The 17,952-nt window shown below is 42.0% G+C and overlaps 1 protein-coding gene across 3 annotated transcripts in view; it reads left to right on the plus strand.

Moving 5' to 3' along the window:
• LOC108429092 (solute carrier family 45 member 4) overlaps positions 1–17,952 on the plus strand; it is an 85,161-nt gene that overhangs the window by 23,761 nt on the left and 43,448 nt on the right. For 2 of the 3 annotated variants that reach the window (XM_017700598.2, XM_017700600.2), the window contains one exon: positions 8,833–9,761. In XM_017700598.2, coding sequence (XP_017556087.1) covers positions 9,446–9,761 — 316 coding nt within the window. In that variant the 5' untranslated portion in view covers positions 8,833–9,445. Of the gene's footprint in view, positions 1–8,832; positions 9,762–17,952 lie in introns of those variants that run through there. The other variant, XM_037539181.1, reaches the window with a different exon arrangement.

A 17,952-nucleotide genomic window follows, 5' to 3' on the forward strand; every position in this document is an offset into this window, starting at 1 on the left:
AAGTACGCTTGGGGCCGCTGTGTGTACGGAGACCAGACCTCATTTGTTTCTGGCCTCCTCTTGCTGTTCTATTCCTCTGTCTCTCTGGCTCGCCCTTCCCCCACTGGCTCGGCCTGTTTGCTGTGAGAGACAGGCCTCATAAGTGTAATGGAGAGGAGGTGGGGGGGGGGTGTTGACTTTGTAACATTAGTCGATTTATCAGCTGTAGTAATCACAACCACTTTGTGGCATCGAGTCATTCAGGTTACTGTTTCTGTTCATAAATTGTAGGGCAGATATTAAAGCTCCATACGTGCAGCCTTTTCACTTTCTCAGTGCAAAAGCCCTCATGTCATGCAGAACACAGTGCGGGGAGTCCCCTACACAGCGAGACAGAGAAAGTTCTCATGTATAGGCTGGTTCACTTGACTGTATCACGTGTGGGTGGTGATGAATAAGGCAGTGCTGGGTTACTGGGCTAAAATATCTGCATTTTATTCATTTTGCTGCACTTGTAATCCTGCAGAAATAAATATTATGTTTCCCAGTAGAGCTGATCCAGGTAGATGTGGCCTCAGTTCCTATATTTCTTGCATATTTATTTATTGGAATTGGTATCAACATAAACATGCATTGGCGTCCCTGGTCAAATTACATGTTTAGTTGATTTTGTAAGTGAGAAAAGTGAACACATCCTCTACAGAGAACACACTTCTGCACATTTTAATGCGCATTTACTGATTATTTGCTGAATTTAACATATTGAAAATAAGATGAGCACCAAAGCGACCAACGGCATGAAGTCAGTCAAACGTTGGCTGTTTACAGAGTTACCATTGACAATGGATGATTAGATTAAGACTAAGTGACCCTTCTTAGTCCCACATTGGGGAAATTTCACCTCCGTAATCTAACCCATCCACGCAGTGAATCACCACATACACACTAGTGAAGACACACACACTAGGGGGCAGTGAGCACACTTGCCTGGAGCGGGGGACAGCCCTATCCGCAGTGCCCGGGGAGCATTTGGGGGTTAGGTGCCTTGGTCAAGTCATGTCCTGTTGGCTCAGGGGATCAAACCGATGACATCTGGGTTGTAAGGCTGGTTCCCTAACCTCCAGCCCTCGATGACTGTCATAGAAGAGCTTCAGCAGTGTTTGTTTATTTTAGGTGGGAGGAATGGAGGACGCCGTGTACTCCCTATTTTTTGTCATGTAACATTGGGTTCATCTGGAATGGATTTTAATATTGAGACTTTTAGTCCTTTTAGTCCAAGTTTCACCAACTCAACAACACAGCATAACATACGTTTCAAGGTTTTTATCCCACTCTCCTCATCAGCTTTCAGAAACAGTCTCGGTAGCAAAGTGAAAGCAGTAATCATGTCCATTTTACATGTTGTTGAAGCTGTATTTGTATGTCCTATAGTTAAAGTCAGCATATACAGACTGAATGTCTACTTTTTTGCCTCTGTTTTGTTAGCCTATGTGAGTTCACCCCTAACTCGGTGTTCTTCGCAGAACTATGCCAAGGCAGAAAGTTTAGTGACCAGCAACTTTGTGTCCTACGTGTCCTATTGCCACAATGTGAGCAACACTTCAGTGTGAGCACACTCTCATAGGCTTAAATGAGGTGGTATCAGGTAGGTTTGGTATTGATGCATCCCTAGTGATAACACATTGTCATATTGGCCACACCAATACTGATAACCCTGTTTTTCTGCCTGGACTACAGAGTAATGGAGGCTATTGACTGTGCATGTATTGTTTGCTGAAAAGGACCCATTATAGGGCTTTCGACTCAACTGCCCACAGGGAGCTCTCTGAACACAGGAGTTGGGGACGGGCGTTATGACTGATGGATTAAGGTCCCTTCAGCTCATTCACATGCTGAATGATTAATAAGTCCAAGTGTGTGTGTATGTGTGACTGTGAGAACGACAGACATGGAGAGCCGGGATTGCACTCCTGACCCGTATCAGATGTGGCGTGCTATTTCAGATTGCAGGGTTCTCATTGTTCCAGAGGATAGAACAGTTAATGTGACTGAGTGTGTGTATGGTGAGCGGGGTGAGACGGACCCCATGCAAGGCGGTTATGTAACTGCCTTTTAAATAAGTCAGCTAAGAAATAGCCGTGTCTTTTCACCATGACGCAGCAAAGCACTCAAGTACAGGAGTTTATTTTTTTTAAAAGTTCGCTTTTGCTCCTGTAACGCCGTCTCAATTCATGACAGGATAGTGAGGATTTTACAGGGAGGTTGACACCCCCGTTTGTGGTTGCACAAAGCAGTAAAACAGTTATGCATGCAGCTGGCTCTCAGTCCTGCTGTGTAAAAATGCCACCACTCTTTGCATTTTATATTAGTTATTTGCAGATGTTCACTGTTTTGTATTAGAATAAGGGTTAGGGTAAGTTAGCTAATGAATTGGGGGGCGTTAGTCCTGCAGATCACCAGATTTTCCAGCTGCAGTTCTTTCAAGCTGTAGGAAATTGGCAAGGGACATTTTCATGAATCACTCCAAAAATATAAAAAATAAAACGGTTAAGCTCAGAGTTTGTGAGTGAGGAGCAGAGTTAACCATTTATAATGCTTGCACTGGCTTAGCTGGCAATCTAAAAGCTCCGTACCCTACAGAACAGGTTATATTGTCACTCCAGCACCAGTCACTCAACTTCACTAACTAAGATTTGAGTCCTTATCTTGGAAACGTGGGTTGGAGCCAGAAAGGAATGTAGAGAGCCGTCATGTAAGCATATTTCCACTGTCAAAAGTTGATGCATTAAACTTATGCCATTAAAATATGCCCTATTTAGGCTGGAGAGGATGATGTCCACAAGCGCTCTCTCTCTCACACACACACACACACACACACACACACACACACACACACACACACACACACACACACACACACACACACACACACACACACACACACAAGCACACGCAAGCTGCTTATCCTTCTGGGTCACTGAAGCTGAAGCCTATCCCAGCAGTCCTTGGGCAAAAGGCAGGATACGCCCTGCACAGATCGCCAGTCCATTGCAAGGCAGATACAGACATATACATTCACGACGTTGTCCTATGAAAATAATGTAAAAGTAGAAGACAGAGGAAGACAATTGTAAGTTTTCCATTAAATGAATCATAAGCGAAGGCAAATCTTTTAAACACTGTAAATGAGCTAACACTAGAGCTAACAGTTTAATGTTCAGTTGCAGATTTCTACCCGTATTATTTTCTCCTCAGTAAATGAAGTGGAAACACGTTGGCTTGTCAAGGTGAGGAATAGCTTTTCTAACTTCAGCTATCACCGTTGGCTTAGCCACGCTTCAGAGTTCTCAGTCATGTCTGTGACACATTAAGAACCTTTGTTTCGTAGTAACTCGTTTTATAGTAGCATTAGCAAAATAAATAGATGTACTGTAGTCACTACACTACACTATCAGGGCACTATGCTGAGTAAGAAGACAGTGAGCTGCCAGCCTATTAGGTACACTTACCTTGAACCTGTGATTGCTGACTTTTCATAGCATCTACTCTTTTTGTTGCACCGGTACTGCAGTCACGTGTTTTTAATGAAAGGTTTGGCGAGAATTATTCTCCCATTATGCAGACAACAGCGACTCGAGGCCCATTCACACTAGCAGGAAACTGTCCATTTCACCAAATTATAGCAATTATTTCCCCCACCTTCACGATTACAGCAAACTAACCCTCTTTGTGATTGCTGGGGTCTTGTGACTATTTTCTGTGACTTATTTTCTGATGAGCTGATTTTAAGAAAAACGCTTCGTTTTGGGTTTATTTAGTCAGCTGCCAAGTGTTTCTGTACAGTTTGCTGCTGTTGACCTAGGAGATGTGGGTGATGGTGAAGTGGATGGAAGCTACATGGAAGCAGGCCGGAACTATACCACATTTTAGAATTTTTAGAATTTAGAACCATTTTCCCAACTTTGTTTTGTGGGAACTGAGGAATTAGACCTCCGCATTTAACCCATCCGTGAAGTGAAACACCCACATACATGCACACTAGTGAACACACACACACTAATGCACACTTGCCCGGAGCGATGGGCAGCCCTATCCACTCACAGGGCTTGATTCCCTAACCTCTAGCCCACGACTGTGATGTTGCACCATTGACTTGAACAAGCATGTGCCATCTTGCTTTACCTTTATATATGATCTTTGGTAGAGTAGGAATTGGCGCTGGAGTTGAATCCTCCTTATGGTTTGTGAATTTATTAGATTAATACAAACGCTATCGCTTACATCTAGTGCTATGTGGCACCGTGTTTTGGAACAAGAGCTTAGCTAGAAGGTTTGCTCTGAATTTGCAGTCTTTGTCCTAGGCTAAGAGGACAAGAGGCCAGCAGATATCAAATATCATGGGGGGGATATATTTAAATGGGAAACACATCCATTTAAACACTTTACTCGCAGCCTGAATGAGCATTTTTAAACAATAGTACAGCCAAGGTTAGTGCTTTTTCTAGCACATTTATGAGCAGGTAGAATCTCTTCACCATGCCACAGAGGGAAGAATGGGTCTGAGTGCATGTTTGAACCAGTTGTTAGAAACCGATGCTCTTGCGTTTATAGTGGAAAGCGTTACATCATTCCAGACTCTCAGACTTTTTGACAGATGTCATAGTATAAGCTATAACCTCCTACTCTATTCTGGGAAAGAAACAAAGGATGCTTTTCCTCAGAAGTCCTGGATGACTGTGGCCTTTGTGTTCATTAAAGGAATTGGCTGGAGATCCAGACTCCAAGATAACAACTACTACTACTGTTCTAGCTATGCAACATACTTTTTCTGCATTCTTATATCATAAAGAAACCACACAAGTTCTTGCTGACATCAGCCTCATATTTCCAGTGCAAAGCTTAAAATGTAAGCCTCGAGCAACAAACAAGTCTCGGCTGATTTGTCTACATTGGGTGTGAGTGAAAAATTTGTATAAATGTGAATTTCCTCCAAACTGTTATTTTAAAAAGGTATTGTGCCAGCTGTAATTCCAGTTAGGAAACCTGACCCTGGGCTGGAGTGCCTGTTGTTCAGCAGTAAAAGGCAGACACACTCCTCACTCGAGCCTCAACGTCTTCCTGCTTGGTCTGTAAATGATAGATGGAAGGAGCTGGCTTGCTGTTTCCCATGCTAATGTGGTCACCTGATGCCTGCCTGCATTCGTGAACAGCTCGTTCATATTGATACCTCGGGCAGTGTGACCTTTCCCCCGCTTGTCCAACCCCCACCAACCTCCATCTTACTGTGCTACTCTGTCTTCTCCTTCCCTCAGTTTCTCATCTCAGAAACCAGTTAATGGCTTGTCAGCCTGTATTAAATCTCGAATGTGCCGAGTATTTAACCCTGATGCACTCCCAGCTGTCAGCATACAGTGTACTGTTTTCAGTTTCAGTGTTTTGCGCATCACATGAACAGTACATTTATTCTTCATTGTCTGACCTCTTGTGCCCATAATGAATGCAAATCTTTTCGAAAAAGCCTGGTGGAAGTACATCCTGAGTGTTGCAAGCTTTCATTTTTGTTCCACTAAACAGGCCTGGCATCTGCCCACAATTACCCAGGGGTTCGAAGACAACAGTTCTCAAAGTAGTTGGCGTGGTCTGAGAAGTAGCTGGACAAAAATAGATTGAAACCTTGGGAGATGCAGGATGGGTTTTTAGTCGGTGCTGCAAATCATCCACAGAAGAATAACCTCAAACATCTGCTTCAGCTTTGTTCTTCTCAGCCTGGAGAAGCCAGTCCATGCTCAGGCTCCCCGAAGCGTGGCCACAGACACGAGACATTCATGTGAAGAGTGGTTATATCACAGCTAAGGTGGTGAAGTCTCCCGCTGCTCTGCTAGCTGATGTTCTTGGGAAGATGGAGAGGTGTGATTTGTCATCAGGTAGCCACGGAATGGAAAAAGTCCCCCGTGTTACCAAAGTGAGAAATGAGACTCACGTTTCAGACCATATGGGACACATGCTGAAAGTTGATTTTGTTTAATGGGTCATTGGATCCTTTCTACCTAAACCGTTGGTGGTAAACCATTAAGCTTTAAAAAGCTTGCTTTAACCCTGGCTCTGAAGCCTGGCCATCTAATCATCTTTCAGGATCTGGAGAATGAGTTGTCTGAATGATTGTTTCCACCATTCGATGCTGGATTCAACTCGTGTATCATTGAGCAGAAGGCTGCAATCCTTCAATCTAGGAAAAGGTGTGTTAGCCTGTCTTGGGTTGCCATCAGACTAATCGTTCCCTACTGTAATCTATAAAGGGGTTTTTCTACTGTACATTACAAAAAAAAGAACTGACCCAAGTGGTAATCTACCAAATTTCTGGATCTAGTTCATTTTCCACCTACTTGAGAGTTAATGATATTATTGTCTTTTTTTTTGGGTCATTTTATGCTACTTTGGAGTTTCCAATTGGCCACGGGTACAATTGGCAACCCAAATGTTAAGAAGAGCCATTTTGCCAACAAACATCAAACTACCTTGGGAGTCGCAACATTTTATGTCCATTTTATTGAAGAAATGTTTTACTATGTTGGCTGTAGATATGATATGTGCTAATGTCCTAGTATAACCCAAAAAATGTGTTGGAATGATCGGCAGAGCTTTATTTTGGTGCAAAGGAAGATCACTTATCATGTGCACTGCCTAACTTACCTGGACATTATGAGAAAATAGTACCGTAAACACATTTGCTCATTCATAAACAATGATTACTGATGTGTTTTACTGGTTGCGCCAACGTGGCACTTACCATCATTTGCATGTGCCATCAGCACCTAATATCTGACCACCGCTCCCAAAAAACACCTGAAAGTCGATGTTCAGTTGCTGGTCATTAATATGTATTACCTCCTTGATATAAACAGCTGATGTTTGATCCACCAAGGACATGCAAAAATACCACAACAGTAAGAAGAGACCAGTGCACCGATCACTGCCATGTGGACTTGAATAGGACTGCACATTTTGCATGGCGTAGACTTGCTATCGCTTAGTTTTATGAATCTGGTTCCTTGATTCTGAGCCGAACTCTTGTAAAGCTAAAGCAGTGTTGGCAACTATGCTGTGGTAGGATGAGCTTTTTCAGCAAAACGGCTCCTTAAGCAATGATTTTAAGGCAAAAATGTAACCATTCATTTACCTTTTTAAGATTTTTTGATACCCAAGTCAAAGAAAAGTGTGGTGAATTGCTAGTATTCACGTATTGTTTGTACTTCTGGGTATATGACTTTCTAATTTTACATAAGGCTGTCATTTGTCTTTATTGTTGAATACCATGGCTGAGATGGCGGTTTCGATGTTTAGAGATCAATACAGTATAACCATAAACTGTAGCCATAAAGCTATAAAGTGCAATTATGTGAATCTTATCAGTCTCTTGCACAAGAAGCACAATTCCAGGAGCCAGAAAACAGGCCATTAAATGATAAAGTATCAGTTCTCTGTGATCAACTTGCTTAGGAAGGAAACTGTGGTATCGTCGATCAATGGAACCGAGTCGCAAGCTTTTCTTAGCGCTATCTTTTCCAGTGGAGGTAAATCAAAGCACTCAGCATGGCCTAGCATAATCAGCTCGACTCTCTGTGCCACTCCGCAACAATGCTAGCTCTGTTTTAGCCATTAGGCAAAGAGTGCACCGGAGAAACTTGAGTAAAGTCCGTTTTTTTGTGTGAGGGAGAGACGCATTCAAACTCGTGCTGATTCTCTTTTTTTCCCCTCTCAATTCAGTCACGTTAAGAGGTTTAATAAGCTGCACCACAGGGTGGGTTGTTTTTGCTTGCTTTCACGTGTTGGATCTTTGCTCGCAGGAATTATTCTCCTGAGAAACGTGTTGTTTCTTTCACACAAAGCTCCGATTGGTGCCCAATCCCTCCAAACACGCTAATTCCTCTGTCCTCTGAGCCGGACCAAAGGCACCCCGACTGATGCTTATTAAAGTGCATTTTGATCAAGACTTGGAGAAAAAGGAATGTTCTAGAAAGCCTAGTCTAGGCCGCTCTCTCTTACTAATCTAGTGAATCTTGTGAATACAGATACTTTAGTGCTGACACAGGTGTTCACAGCTTGTATAATCTCTATAGAAAAGCATTGCCAGTAGAATGCCCAGTGCCAAGCATTGGCTAGAGGGGTATAAAGCCCCCCTTAGCATTGGACTGTGGACCAGTAGAATACAAGGGATTGTGGCCATGTCCAAAACTATGACCTGTTCATTATTATTCTTATAATCCCACAATGCACCACAACAGGTAGCGTTGTTAATAATAATAATAATAATAATAATAATAATAATAAGTGCTGTCAAGTTGATTCTGATTCCTGTTGTTAAATAATGAGTAATAAACTGTCACTAGAAGGAAAATGTTTTGTGAACTATGTTGGCTTGGCAAAGCCTTTGCTATGGCATATCAGGTGGTTGCTAAGGTGTTGCTAGGCTAGTGCTGTGGTATCCCAGGTGGTTCCTGAGGTGTTGCTAGGTCAGTGCTGGGGTATTCCAGGTGGTTGCTAAGGTGTTGCTAGGCTAGTGCTGTGGTATCCACAGTGGTTGCTAAGGTGTTGCTAGGCTAGCACTGTGGTAACCTAGGTGGTTGCTAATGGGTTTCTAGACTAGTGCTGTGGTATCCAAGGTGGTTGCTAAAAGTATGTGTATTTTTCTGTTTAATATGTTTTTGTTTTTTTGTTTTTTTTGCTGAAAAATGACAATTGCGACTTTAAATTAAGAAGGGTGGAGACTGATAGTTCCGCGGTACTGTACATACATGTATGTTATAGTGTATATGAAAACACTGAATACTAACTCTCTCTTTCTCTCTCCTTCAGATTGATCAGCTACTCGATGGGGATTCACCGGCGAGCTCCGACCTGTGTCTCCTGCCCACCGGCCTGCCGCCTGCCCTCCCTCTACAACACCTCCTCCATAGAAATCATGAAACTTGTATTAACTGAATGGCAAATGATATGGATTTTTACTGTTTCGAGTAGACAGTAAATACACACACACACACATACACATACACACACACACGCGCGCACACACATGCACCCACATTTTCATATGCACTCACTCATCCACCCACACTCACTCATACTCTCATGTACACATTCATATACACATACATCTGCACACACCAAAGGGAGTGACCTCATGACAAAGCCATATCTCCCTCACGGTTGCATACCAAAAAAGCCGACGAAGCTCTGTTGAGAGCTCCACTGCGCGTCCTTCAGTAACCTACACGGAATGTATCTTACGCATTGAGTGGTTTGATTTTTTTTGTTTTGTTTGTTTTATTTTGTTTTTTTGTTTTTTTTTCTGTCCTGTGAGATCCTCTAGACGACGTGAGTTCATCCACCAAAAGGAGCTGCTTGGATTTAAAAGTGCTCTGTGTTGCTTTTTCTTTCCCACGTTGGTTTGCTTTTAATCGCTGGTTGCATGCCGACGACGATGGCCCCCCAGAACACTGATGCGGATACTATGCAAGTGCAGGAGGTCGTGGTGGTTCCTGCTAAGGCAGCCACTGGAGGCTCAGGAGGAGGAGAAGGAGAAGGTGGAGGGGGAGGAGGCAGGGCTAACGGGGTGGGCGGGGCCAGTGGCCGGGACCTGGAGAGTCAGGACGAGTCGGCGAGCGAGGGTTCTATAGACCGCATCCCCCTGCGCCAGTGGGTTATGCATGGAGCCGTCATGTTCGGGCGGGAGTTCTGCTACGCAATGGAGACGGCCCTGGTGACGCCTGTGCTGCTGCAAATTGGTAAGAAAGTCAGAACTGACTGCCGCTTACCTGCAGAGATTTCTCCAGATTCTCTGAATCTTTTGATGATATTATGGAATGTAGATGATGAAATCCCTAAATTCCTTGCAATTGTACGTTGAGAAACGTTGTTCTTAAACTGTTGGACTATTTGCTCATGCAGGTGTTCACAAAGTGGTGAACCTCGCCCCATCATTGCTTGTAAACGACTGAGCCTTTCAGGGAAGCTCCCTTTATACCCAATCATGACACTCACCTGTTACTGTCACTCCAATTAACCTGTTCACCTGTGGAATGTTCCAAACAATAGGAACAGCATTCCTAAACTTTCCCAGTCTTTTGTTGCCCCTGTCCCAACTTCTTTGGAACGTGTTGCAGGCATCAAATTCAAAATGAGTGATTATTTGCAAAAAACAATAGTTTATTCGGTTGAACATTAAATATCTTGTCTTTCTAGTGAATTCAGTTGTCAGTGGGCATACAATTAAAAAAGAATTAGGTTATGAAAGTACTTTAAAAATCACACAATTTATCACAAAAACATTTAATGTGTCATTTTATTTCAGTTGTTTAGTTTGTTTTTCCAGGCCTTTGTAAACAAGAAACATGATCTAACTGGATCTTTAGTTGAATAGCCTTTCTCTAGAGACCACTATGGTGTTGTAAAATGCAAGTGGGTGTGTTTACAACTGATTTAGCGATGGTTCAATGTTCAGTTTTGGCTGACATGTCCCTCAAGCCTTGAAAATAGAGGCCTTAACAGTTGGCCAGGAATATAAGCTTGAGAACTATGAAGCACACCTAATGTGTTTTCAAGGCTAGTGCCTTTTTTATTGAGTCTCGAACCCAGCGTATGCAGTCTTAAATCTTTCCTCAGTTCCAGCATCAACCGCTCATCCACACTGGGCAATCAAAGGCTGTAGGACAGTTGTTTAGCTGGAATGCATCCGGATGTGGAATAAAACAAACGTGGATTAGCTGAAGGTCCCACAAAGGTTGAGAAGCTACAGCCTAGAAGTCAGTAGTAGCTTGAGTCACATTGCTCACACACACACCAGTAACTCATCACATCTAGGTCCAAATGTGCTGATTGGTAGGCACCTCATGTAACTGTAATGATGGTTGTTCTCTGTATCTCAGTTCTTAGAGAGTGATTAAATGCTTCCCCTGCAATCTCTCTAAAGCACTCTAAATAGCTGTGTGAGGATCAGTCGTGCACTATGACAAAGCAGAAGATTAAAATAACCACGTGGGATTAGCGTCTGCGTCAGACCAGCCGGCTAATAACAGATTATGTACCTGGAAAGTAGGAAACAAGCTGAGATATTCTGGCGTTTTTTTTTTTGGTTTTTTTTTAAATGCCAAAAGCATCAGCAGCTTAATTCCACAGTTTCAGTGTATATTCATTTGCATAATGAACACCTTTATCACGCAGTCTTTTCCACACGACACATCGCACTGCTGACACTTCTCTGTACGTTCGGCTCAGCTGTAGAGAGCTCTTAAGGCAGCACTCTTTGTGACGTGACTTATTAGCGCTGTTCATCAAGAGTGAAGTGTGACGTTTTGGCAGTGCCGGGGCTGGAAGTCAAAACGTGTCTAAATCCATTAGCCCTTAAGCAGGTGACCAGAGGCGATGGAGGAGACGGAGTCATGTGAGCTGTCCTGTGAGCTCTCCTTCTCGGTGACGGTCTCTGTGTCTTGCTTCAAAGATTTCCTCTCCAAAAGACGATGTCTGTGATGGCTTTAATTTTCCATCTGTAGGTTCTGACTGTTTCATTGTTGTCCAGGGACATTGTGCCTATAGTTTATTAGAAGTGATAGAGTTCATGTTCATATGGAACGAAATACATATTCATATGGAATTCATGTTTTCGTGGGCATACCTGATGGAATGTCCGCCTTTTGCACTTTTTCTCTCGAATGATCAGTTATTTCTGTCAAGTGATTAGTTCTATTATGTCACTGTTAAAGGAGAACATCTCAATTGATGTGTAATAGACTTTGTGCCATTTGGAGTTAAATATCAATAGCAATTAAATGCGTGTATGTATGTGTATATATATATATGTGTGTGTGTGTGTGTGTGTGTGTGTGTGTGTGTGTGTGTGTGTGTACATACATGGCCATTACCATGAAAAGTAGGGTTCATATTATAAAGTGCCTTTGTTTCATTTGTCTGTTTGGAAAAAAGTGTCAGTGGAAAAGTTCCCAAATAGAATCCTGATAGAAGTACGGCTACAGAAGAAAGTACAAAAGAAAAGCTGAAAATTATACACATGAGAGCAATTACAGTAGGTTAAAAACACTGGGGAGTGTCCACTGTGGATAGTAGTTTGATATGAAAGTGAAACGTAAAACCCAGACAACAGGAGTTTGTGAGGATTACGGAAACAGATCTGTCTTCATGCGAAAATGAACGGGGCTTTATGGAGCCTTTCTGCTCTCTCTGTGTGCTCTGACGCACTGCATTCAGTTTTATAATTAGCTAATAATATGATTTGATTGTGTTACAGTGGAAAAAACACACAGTTGCTATCTATGCAAACTAGAAGATACTTTTGCAGAGACGGCATGAAATTTCAGACGTTTCTGATCTCGTAGTACATTTTGCTTAAATAGTTTTGCTTAAATACTTTTGCTTACCTGTTGAGTTTACTAACAGTATAGCTTAGTGTTTTGACAAAAATGACAGACCGATTTTACTGTACTTGCTAATACACAATATAACGTTACAGAACAATGATGGGGTCAGTTATCTGAGTTAGCAGAGTTGGCTTTTTTCAATTTCTTATAGTTAGTTCAGTAACTGTATGAAAAAAATGGAAATGTATTTATCTATCTATTTATTTATTTATTTGTTTAGGTCAAAGTTCCCCTCAAATGAACAGAACATGTATTTATGATCACACATATCGCTACATGCTTACAGTTTACTGCTGAAAGCCAAAAATCTCAGACGCTCTTTTTATAAAAATCATTTTTACAGAGCAGATCGCTGAAGAGACGCCGCCTGTTTATAGTTTACAGCCCAGATTTGGGGAAAAACGGGTCGACTTTCAGTAGAAAAACATTTATAAGTTTTTAACATTACATTATCCATCTATCAGACTTGAGGGAAGAGCTAGAGCCTCATACGATGCCCAGCTTCTGAATGGAGCTTAAGAAATATGAAAGTTATGAAGAATATGACTAAGTGCACTTTGGAACCACCAGTGGTCTCAAGGAGTTTAAGAGGTTGAAAGATGAACATTATTGCACTCGCCCGCATGTCATTATTTGAATTGTTTCATTGAAGTTGGCTGCAAGACCTCACAATGAGTTCTCCTCAGCGTCTAACGTTGCTCTGAGTAGCTCTTGTGTTAGCTTTGGCATTACCTCTGTGATTAGGTTATGTGACACGGCAGCTTTCTTTGCACAAATTGGACATGAAAACCTACCTTTTTAATGTCCAGTTGCTGAAAAGTGTGATTTCCTAGAGTGACTAATGCAAACTTGTTTGATTTCATGTAAACTTTGACGCATTTAGCAGCCGTGAACCTAAGCCTGTGATCAAAGGACTATCGCTGGTATGTTTTCTCTTTCATAGGCCTGTCTGAGTGAGTCTCACCGTTTTGACGCACTATGAATTTGAACCTATTGGAATGCATTTAATCAGTATTAACGCACAAAATCAGCAGTGCTGTTCTTTGCATGTGGGAAGGAGACCTAATGTTCTCGTGGCTGAACTGGTCTTCTCATTTCTCTGTGAGCTTGTGTGGGAGCCAGCATGCAGAGCAGATCCGCTCGGTCACACACGCACGGCTGCCATCACACGCAGAGCAATTAGCACATCACACTTAGAGCCTGGAGAGAGGCCAGCAAGCACAACATGATGCGTAATTTCCAAGATTTTTCCTTTTCCATGGAGATGATTTTGGGTAAATATGGGTTCGTGATTGAAACCACGCCAATGGCATCCTTTATACTGAATTTTGAACTGAAGAATTGATTCATTACTCGCTAATGGCCCAAAAATTAGTATTTGGACAACTGTTATTTAATGTTGGGCCAGAGATGCTGTGTAAAGTGTGGATGTAGTACTGTGCAAAAGTCAGAGACCACCCTATGTTTGTTTAATTTTCAGTCAAAATCATTGCTAAGTACACGTTAGTGTATGTCCAACAGAAGATTTAGCAACTAGATATATGAGCCTTCATTACAGCTTCCATTCTTTCCAGGACACTTATTTTCAAAGAAATCTGCAGCCACATATCCAAAGTTCAGTCTTAGATGTTGGTTGCACTTCCTTTTATCATGACCCAAGTAATTCCACATGCATTAAGTGATATTGAAGTCTGGGCCGTCGTCTTTTTTGGCCATCATTCTATTGATGGGAAACAGTTTTGCTGGTCTACTTGTTTAATATTAATTTATACACACATCAGGCATAACATTCTGACCATCTCCTTGTTTCTACACTCATTGTCCATTTTATCAGCTCCACTTACTGTATAGCTGCACTTTGTAGTTCTACAGTTACAGACTGTAGTCCATCTGTTTCTCTGAAACTTTGTTTAGCCCCCATCTTTACCCTGTTATTCAGTGGTCAGGCCCGCCATGGACCCTCACAGAGCAGGTACTATTTGGGTGGTGGACCATTTTCAGTCCAGCAGTGACACTGAGGTGTTTAAAAACTCGAGTAGCACTGCTGTGTCTGATCCACTTAGACCAGCGCAACACACACCAACACACCACTTTCACATCAGTGTTACTGCAGTGCTGAGAATGACCCACCACCCAAATAATATCTGGTCTTTGGGGTCCATGGGGCTCCTGACCACTGAAGAACAGGGTAAAAGGGCCTAACAGAGTATCAGAGAAACAGATGGACTACAGTCTGTAACTGTAGAACTACAAAGTGCAGCTATACAGTAAGTGGAGCTGATAAAGTGGACAGTGAGCGTAGAAACAATGAGGTGGTCATAATGTTAGGCCTGATCGGTGTAACATTTTCATTTTTATGTCTAATTTCCTTAGAAAAATCTCCTGAAAACATGTATAACTTACAGAATTGAATGATTAGAGAATTGAAGGTTAGTCTCTGCCCTTTGCCCTGTACTGTACGTGTACACTGGTGCAAAATAAGGCCTTTGCCAACAAGATATTTTGCGTGAGCGAGTGAGACTTTCTCGCTCACAGTTTCTTCCCATGTGCTCCAACCAGTGGCAGTGTTTACAGGATTGTCTGGGCATTAAAATTAATGCGCACAGCTCAACTTCTCATTGTCTTGGAGCTTGTTTGTTTAAAGAACATACAAGAGAAATAGTTCTTTTTCCTAATAGTGTTTTCTGTCCCCTGAGAACTCCTCATTGACACATTAACAGAGTGGCCTTTTTTTCCCCCCCTCTTCAGTGGGCAGGAACTGTGTCCGAGCCGTGAACGTGGGAACTGCTTCAGGAGGCCACTGCCCGATGCCCTCTTCCCCTGCTCTGTTAGACTTTTTTGTTTGTCTTGTTTGACTTTTTTCACCAGGGCAACTGCCAAGTACTACGCTTCATACAAGACAAATGGCCAGTGGCATTGTCTGGAGGCATAATTGAGGGAATATGAACTAATCTTTTGAGCGGGAGGGTTTATTTTAGTCCCTTTTCGTGCGAGTTGCATTGTGTCATTCTTCTGAGCTTTCATGTAGTCTGTTGTTGCTAGTTTATATGGTAGCACTGTTGGTGTCTCTTTCTCTTTAATCCTCTTTTGGTTCCTGCCAAAAACTACACTTCATGGAGTAGCACTGTCAGAAAGCATCATTTAGGGAATGGTTGCTAATCTTTTGAGTGGAGGCTTTTATTTTCGCCCCTTTTTAATGTGAGGAACATGGTGGTAGAAGTGATTTTTGTTCTTCCGAGGTGCTCTTTAATGTAGTTTGCTTCGGTTATCTTACATGATAGCTCTACTGGTTCCTTTTTCTCTTTAATCCCCATTCGCTCCCTTGAGTTCCGGTGCCTGTTACATAAACTAATGGTGAAGGTGTGGGATTTTCTGTCCACTAATCCAGCTAAAGCCAGACTTGAGTGATGCTATTTGTTGTTTTCGTTGTATATGTTTACTAGTCTCAGAGAAAGTGACTCTTCACTGTTGTGTTATATAAAGGAAGAGGTTTTTATTTCTTTTATAGATTAAGGTGTTGATGCGATGAGGGGAATTTCACTAAAACCCCCTCAGCCGTTTAGCTTCCTATTGCAAACTGTGCTGTATTTATGTAGGATTCTGGGAGACTGGGCCTGGATAATAATGCTCAAGTTCAATATCATGGAATGTTCCGAATATAAAGTAGTATTAGATGATATTTAATCACCTTAATCAGCTGAGTGACCCATGTTTCCTGACTGCTGGTATTCTGTCGTCGCCGTCCAAAGAAAAACAAGTATCTCCAAAACAGTAACTTTACAGGAGGGGGCAAAAGCTCTCTTACCTTTCAATGTAAGTTAATGTGAAGAGATTTTATTCCAAGTGATTTTGGAGCATTTCTGTTGGTCCATTCGTCATGAAATTCTCACATGATGTAAGGGACAGCTGGTGGGTTGAAATGATGTCAAAAAATAAAAATCAACAAAAAAATGGAGATGCATGGTTTTTATTGGACAGTGACGCCGTGCTAAAACAGTGTCATACAGACCTGACATAACTTGATTTGTTCTGTTTTCTCCTCTAAAAACCGCACCAAAGGGACCATGACAGAGTAACCAGACAAACACATTTCCAGAAAAGAAACTTACTATTTATTTCCTTTATTTCATGTAGTTGTATCAGTAAATGGTATACAGCACTGTGTGAAAATCAGATACCGCCGTTCATTCTTTTCTTGTCAAAACGGGCTTTAAGAACCATTTATTAATTTTCCAGTGACAGGGAAACACCAGAAAACATACGTTTAACAAAGAAAAATCACACATAAGCCTCAATAACTAAATATATGTCATTTGTTTTTCAGTAGTTATTGTGTCCACTCTTTACCTTCATTACAGAAATCTGCAGGGATATTTTTCCACACCTACAAAGTTCAGTTTTAGAAGTTGGTTGCACATTTTCTGCTTCTTACGATCCAAGTAATCCCAAATACATTCAGTGATGTTGAAGTCTGGACTCTGGGGCGGTCAGTCCATCGTTCAGCTTCTCTGTTTGATGTGTCCGTCTCCTTTTCTCACTGAGGTTCTTCTTGATCAGCTACACATCCTTTCAGACCCACAGCGCTGAGTGGTCTTCTCACAGTGGAAGGATGGACGTGGATGTTTTCAGATCTGAAGCAGCTTGATCTTCTCCTCTCTCTCAGAGATGAAAGCTTTAAGTGCTGTTTATCTGATGGGGGCAGCTTTGGTCGCCTATCTTCTGTTTTGTTTTTTAGTTTTTTTTTTTTTGTTGTTTTTCCATTCTTTTATATCTAATCTCAGAAATATCTCCTCATAACTTGTACTTTTATGCCTGTTTTGACCAAAAATGAAATAAATGAAAGTTCCTCTCCCTTTTTACACACACATTACATTACATGTGCACACCTGTGGGTGAGAGGAAACTGTTTCATGTTCTTGTTAAGGAGGCACTCTGGCGTAATCAGGGTGATGTATGGCAGGGCCAGTCATCTGGCATAGAGCTTCAGAGAATTGCATAATGGCTGTGAACGGATTAGCACTGAAGACTAGATGTCAACATCTGATATCTGTCACAGGATTAGTTTGTATGTGGTAAGCGGAGAATGCACACAGCCAATCTGATTGAGTAACGCGGGCAGTTTGCTGACCCTGTTGACCCTCAGTGCAGATTAATGAAATGCACATTGCAGATTTTGCTGATCACCTCTGTTTTAATGACACGGCCTGTTCTTTTTCTCTCATTGTCCTTGAAAGCCCATAATAATACTATGCGATTATACTGTACATAGTCAAACTATTGAACCTATACAAACAGAAGTCGGTAGAACATTTTCAACAGACAGATGTTTAGATCTGTGTTGTTAGAGGTATTTGTTCTTTACAAAAACTGCAGGAACAACTGACAAAAGCCCTGCCCAAACATTTCTCCCATTACTGTGGTGTCAGTACTCATCAGCACTCACACAGAAGCTGCAGTCTAGGTGGAGTGCATTTCTAGGCTGTTCCATCACTCAGGCTCGTCCAAAACGCTACTGGAGCATCGTTCACGACTTTCGACCTCGCAT

This window comes from Pygocentrus nattereri, chromosome 1, assembly GCF_015220715.1.
Source record: "Pygocentrus nattereri isolate fPygNat1 chromosome 1, fPygNat1.pri, whole genome shotgun sequence".
NCBI classification, from domain to species: domain Eukaryota; kingdom Metazoa; phylum Chordata; class Actinopteri; order Characiformes; family Serrasalmidae; genus Pygocentrus; species Pygocentrus nattereri.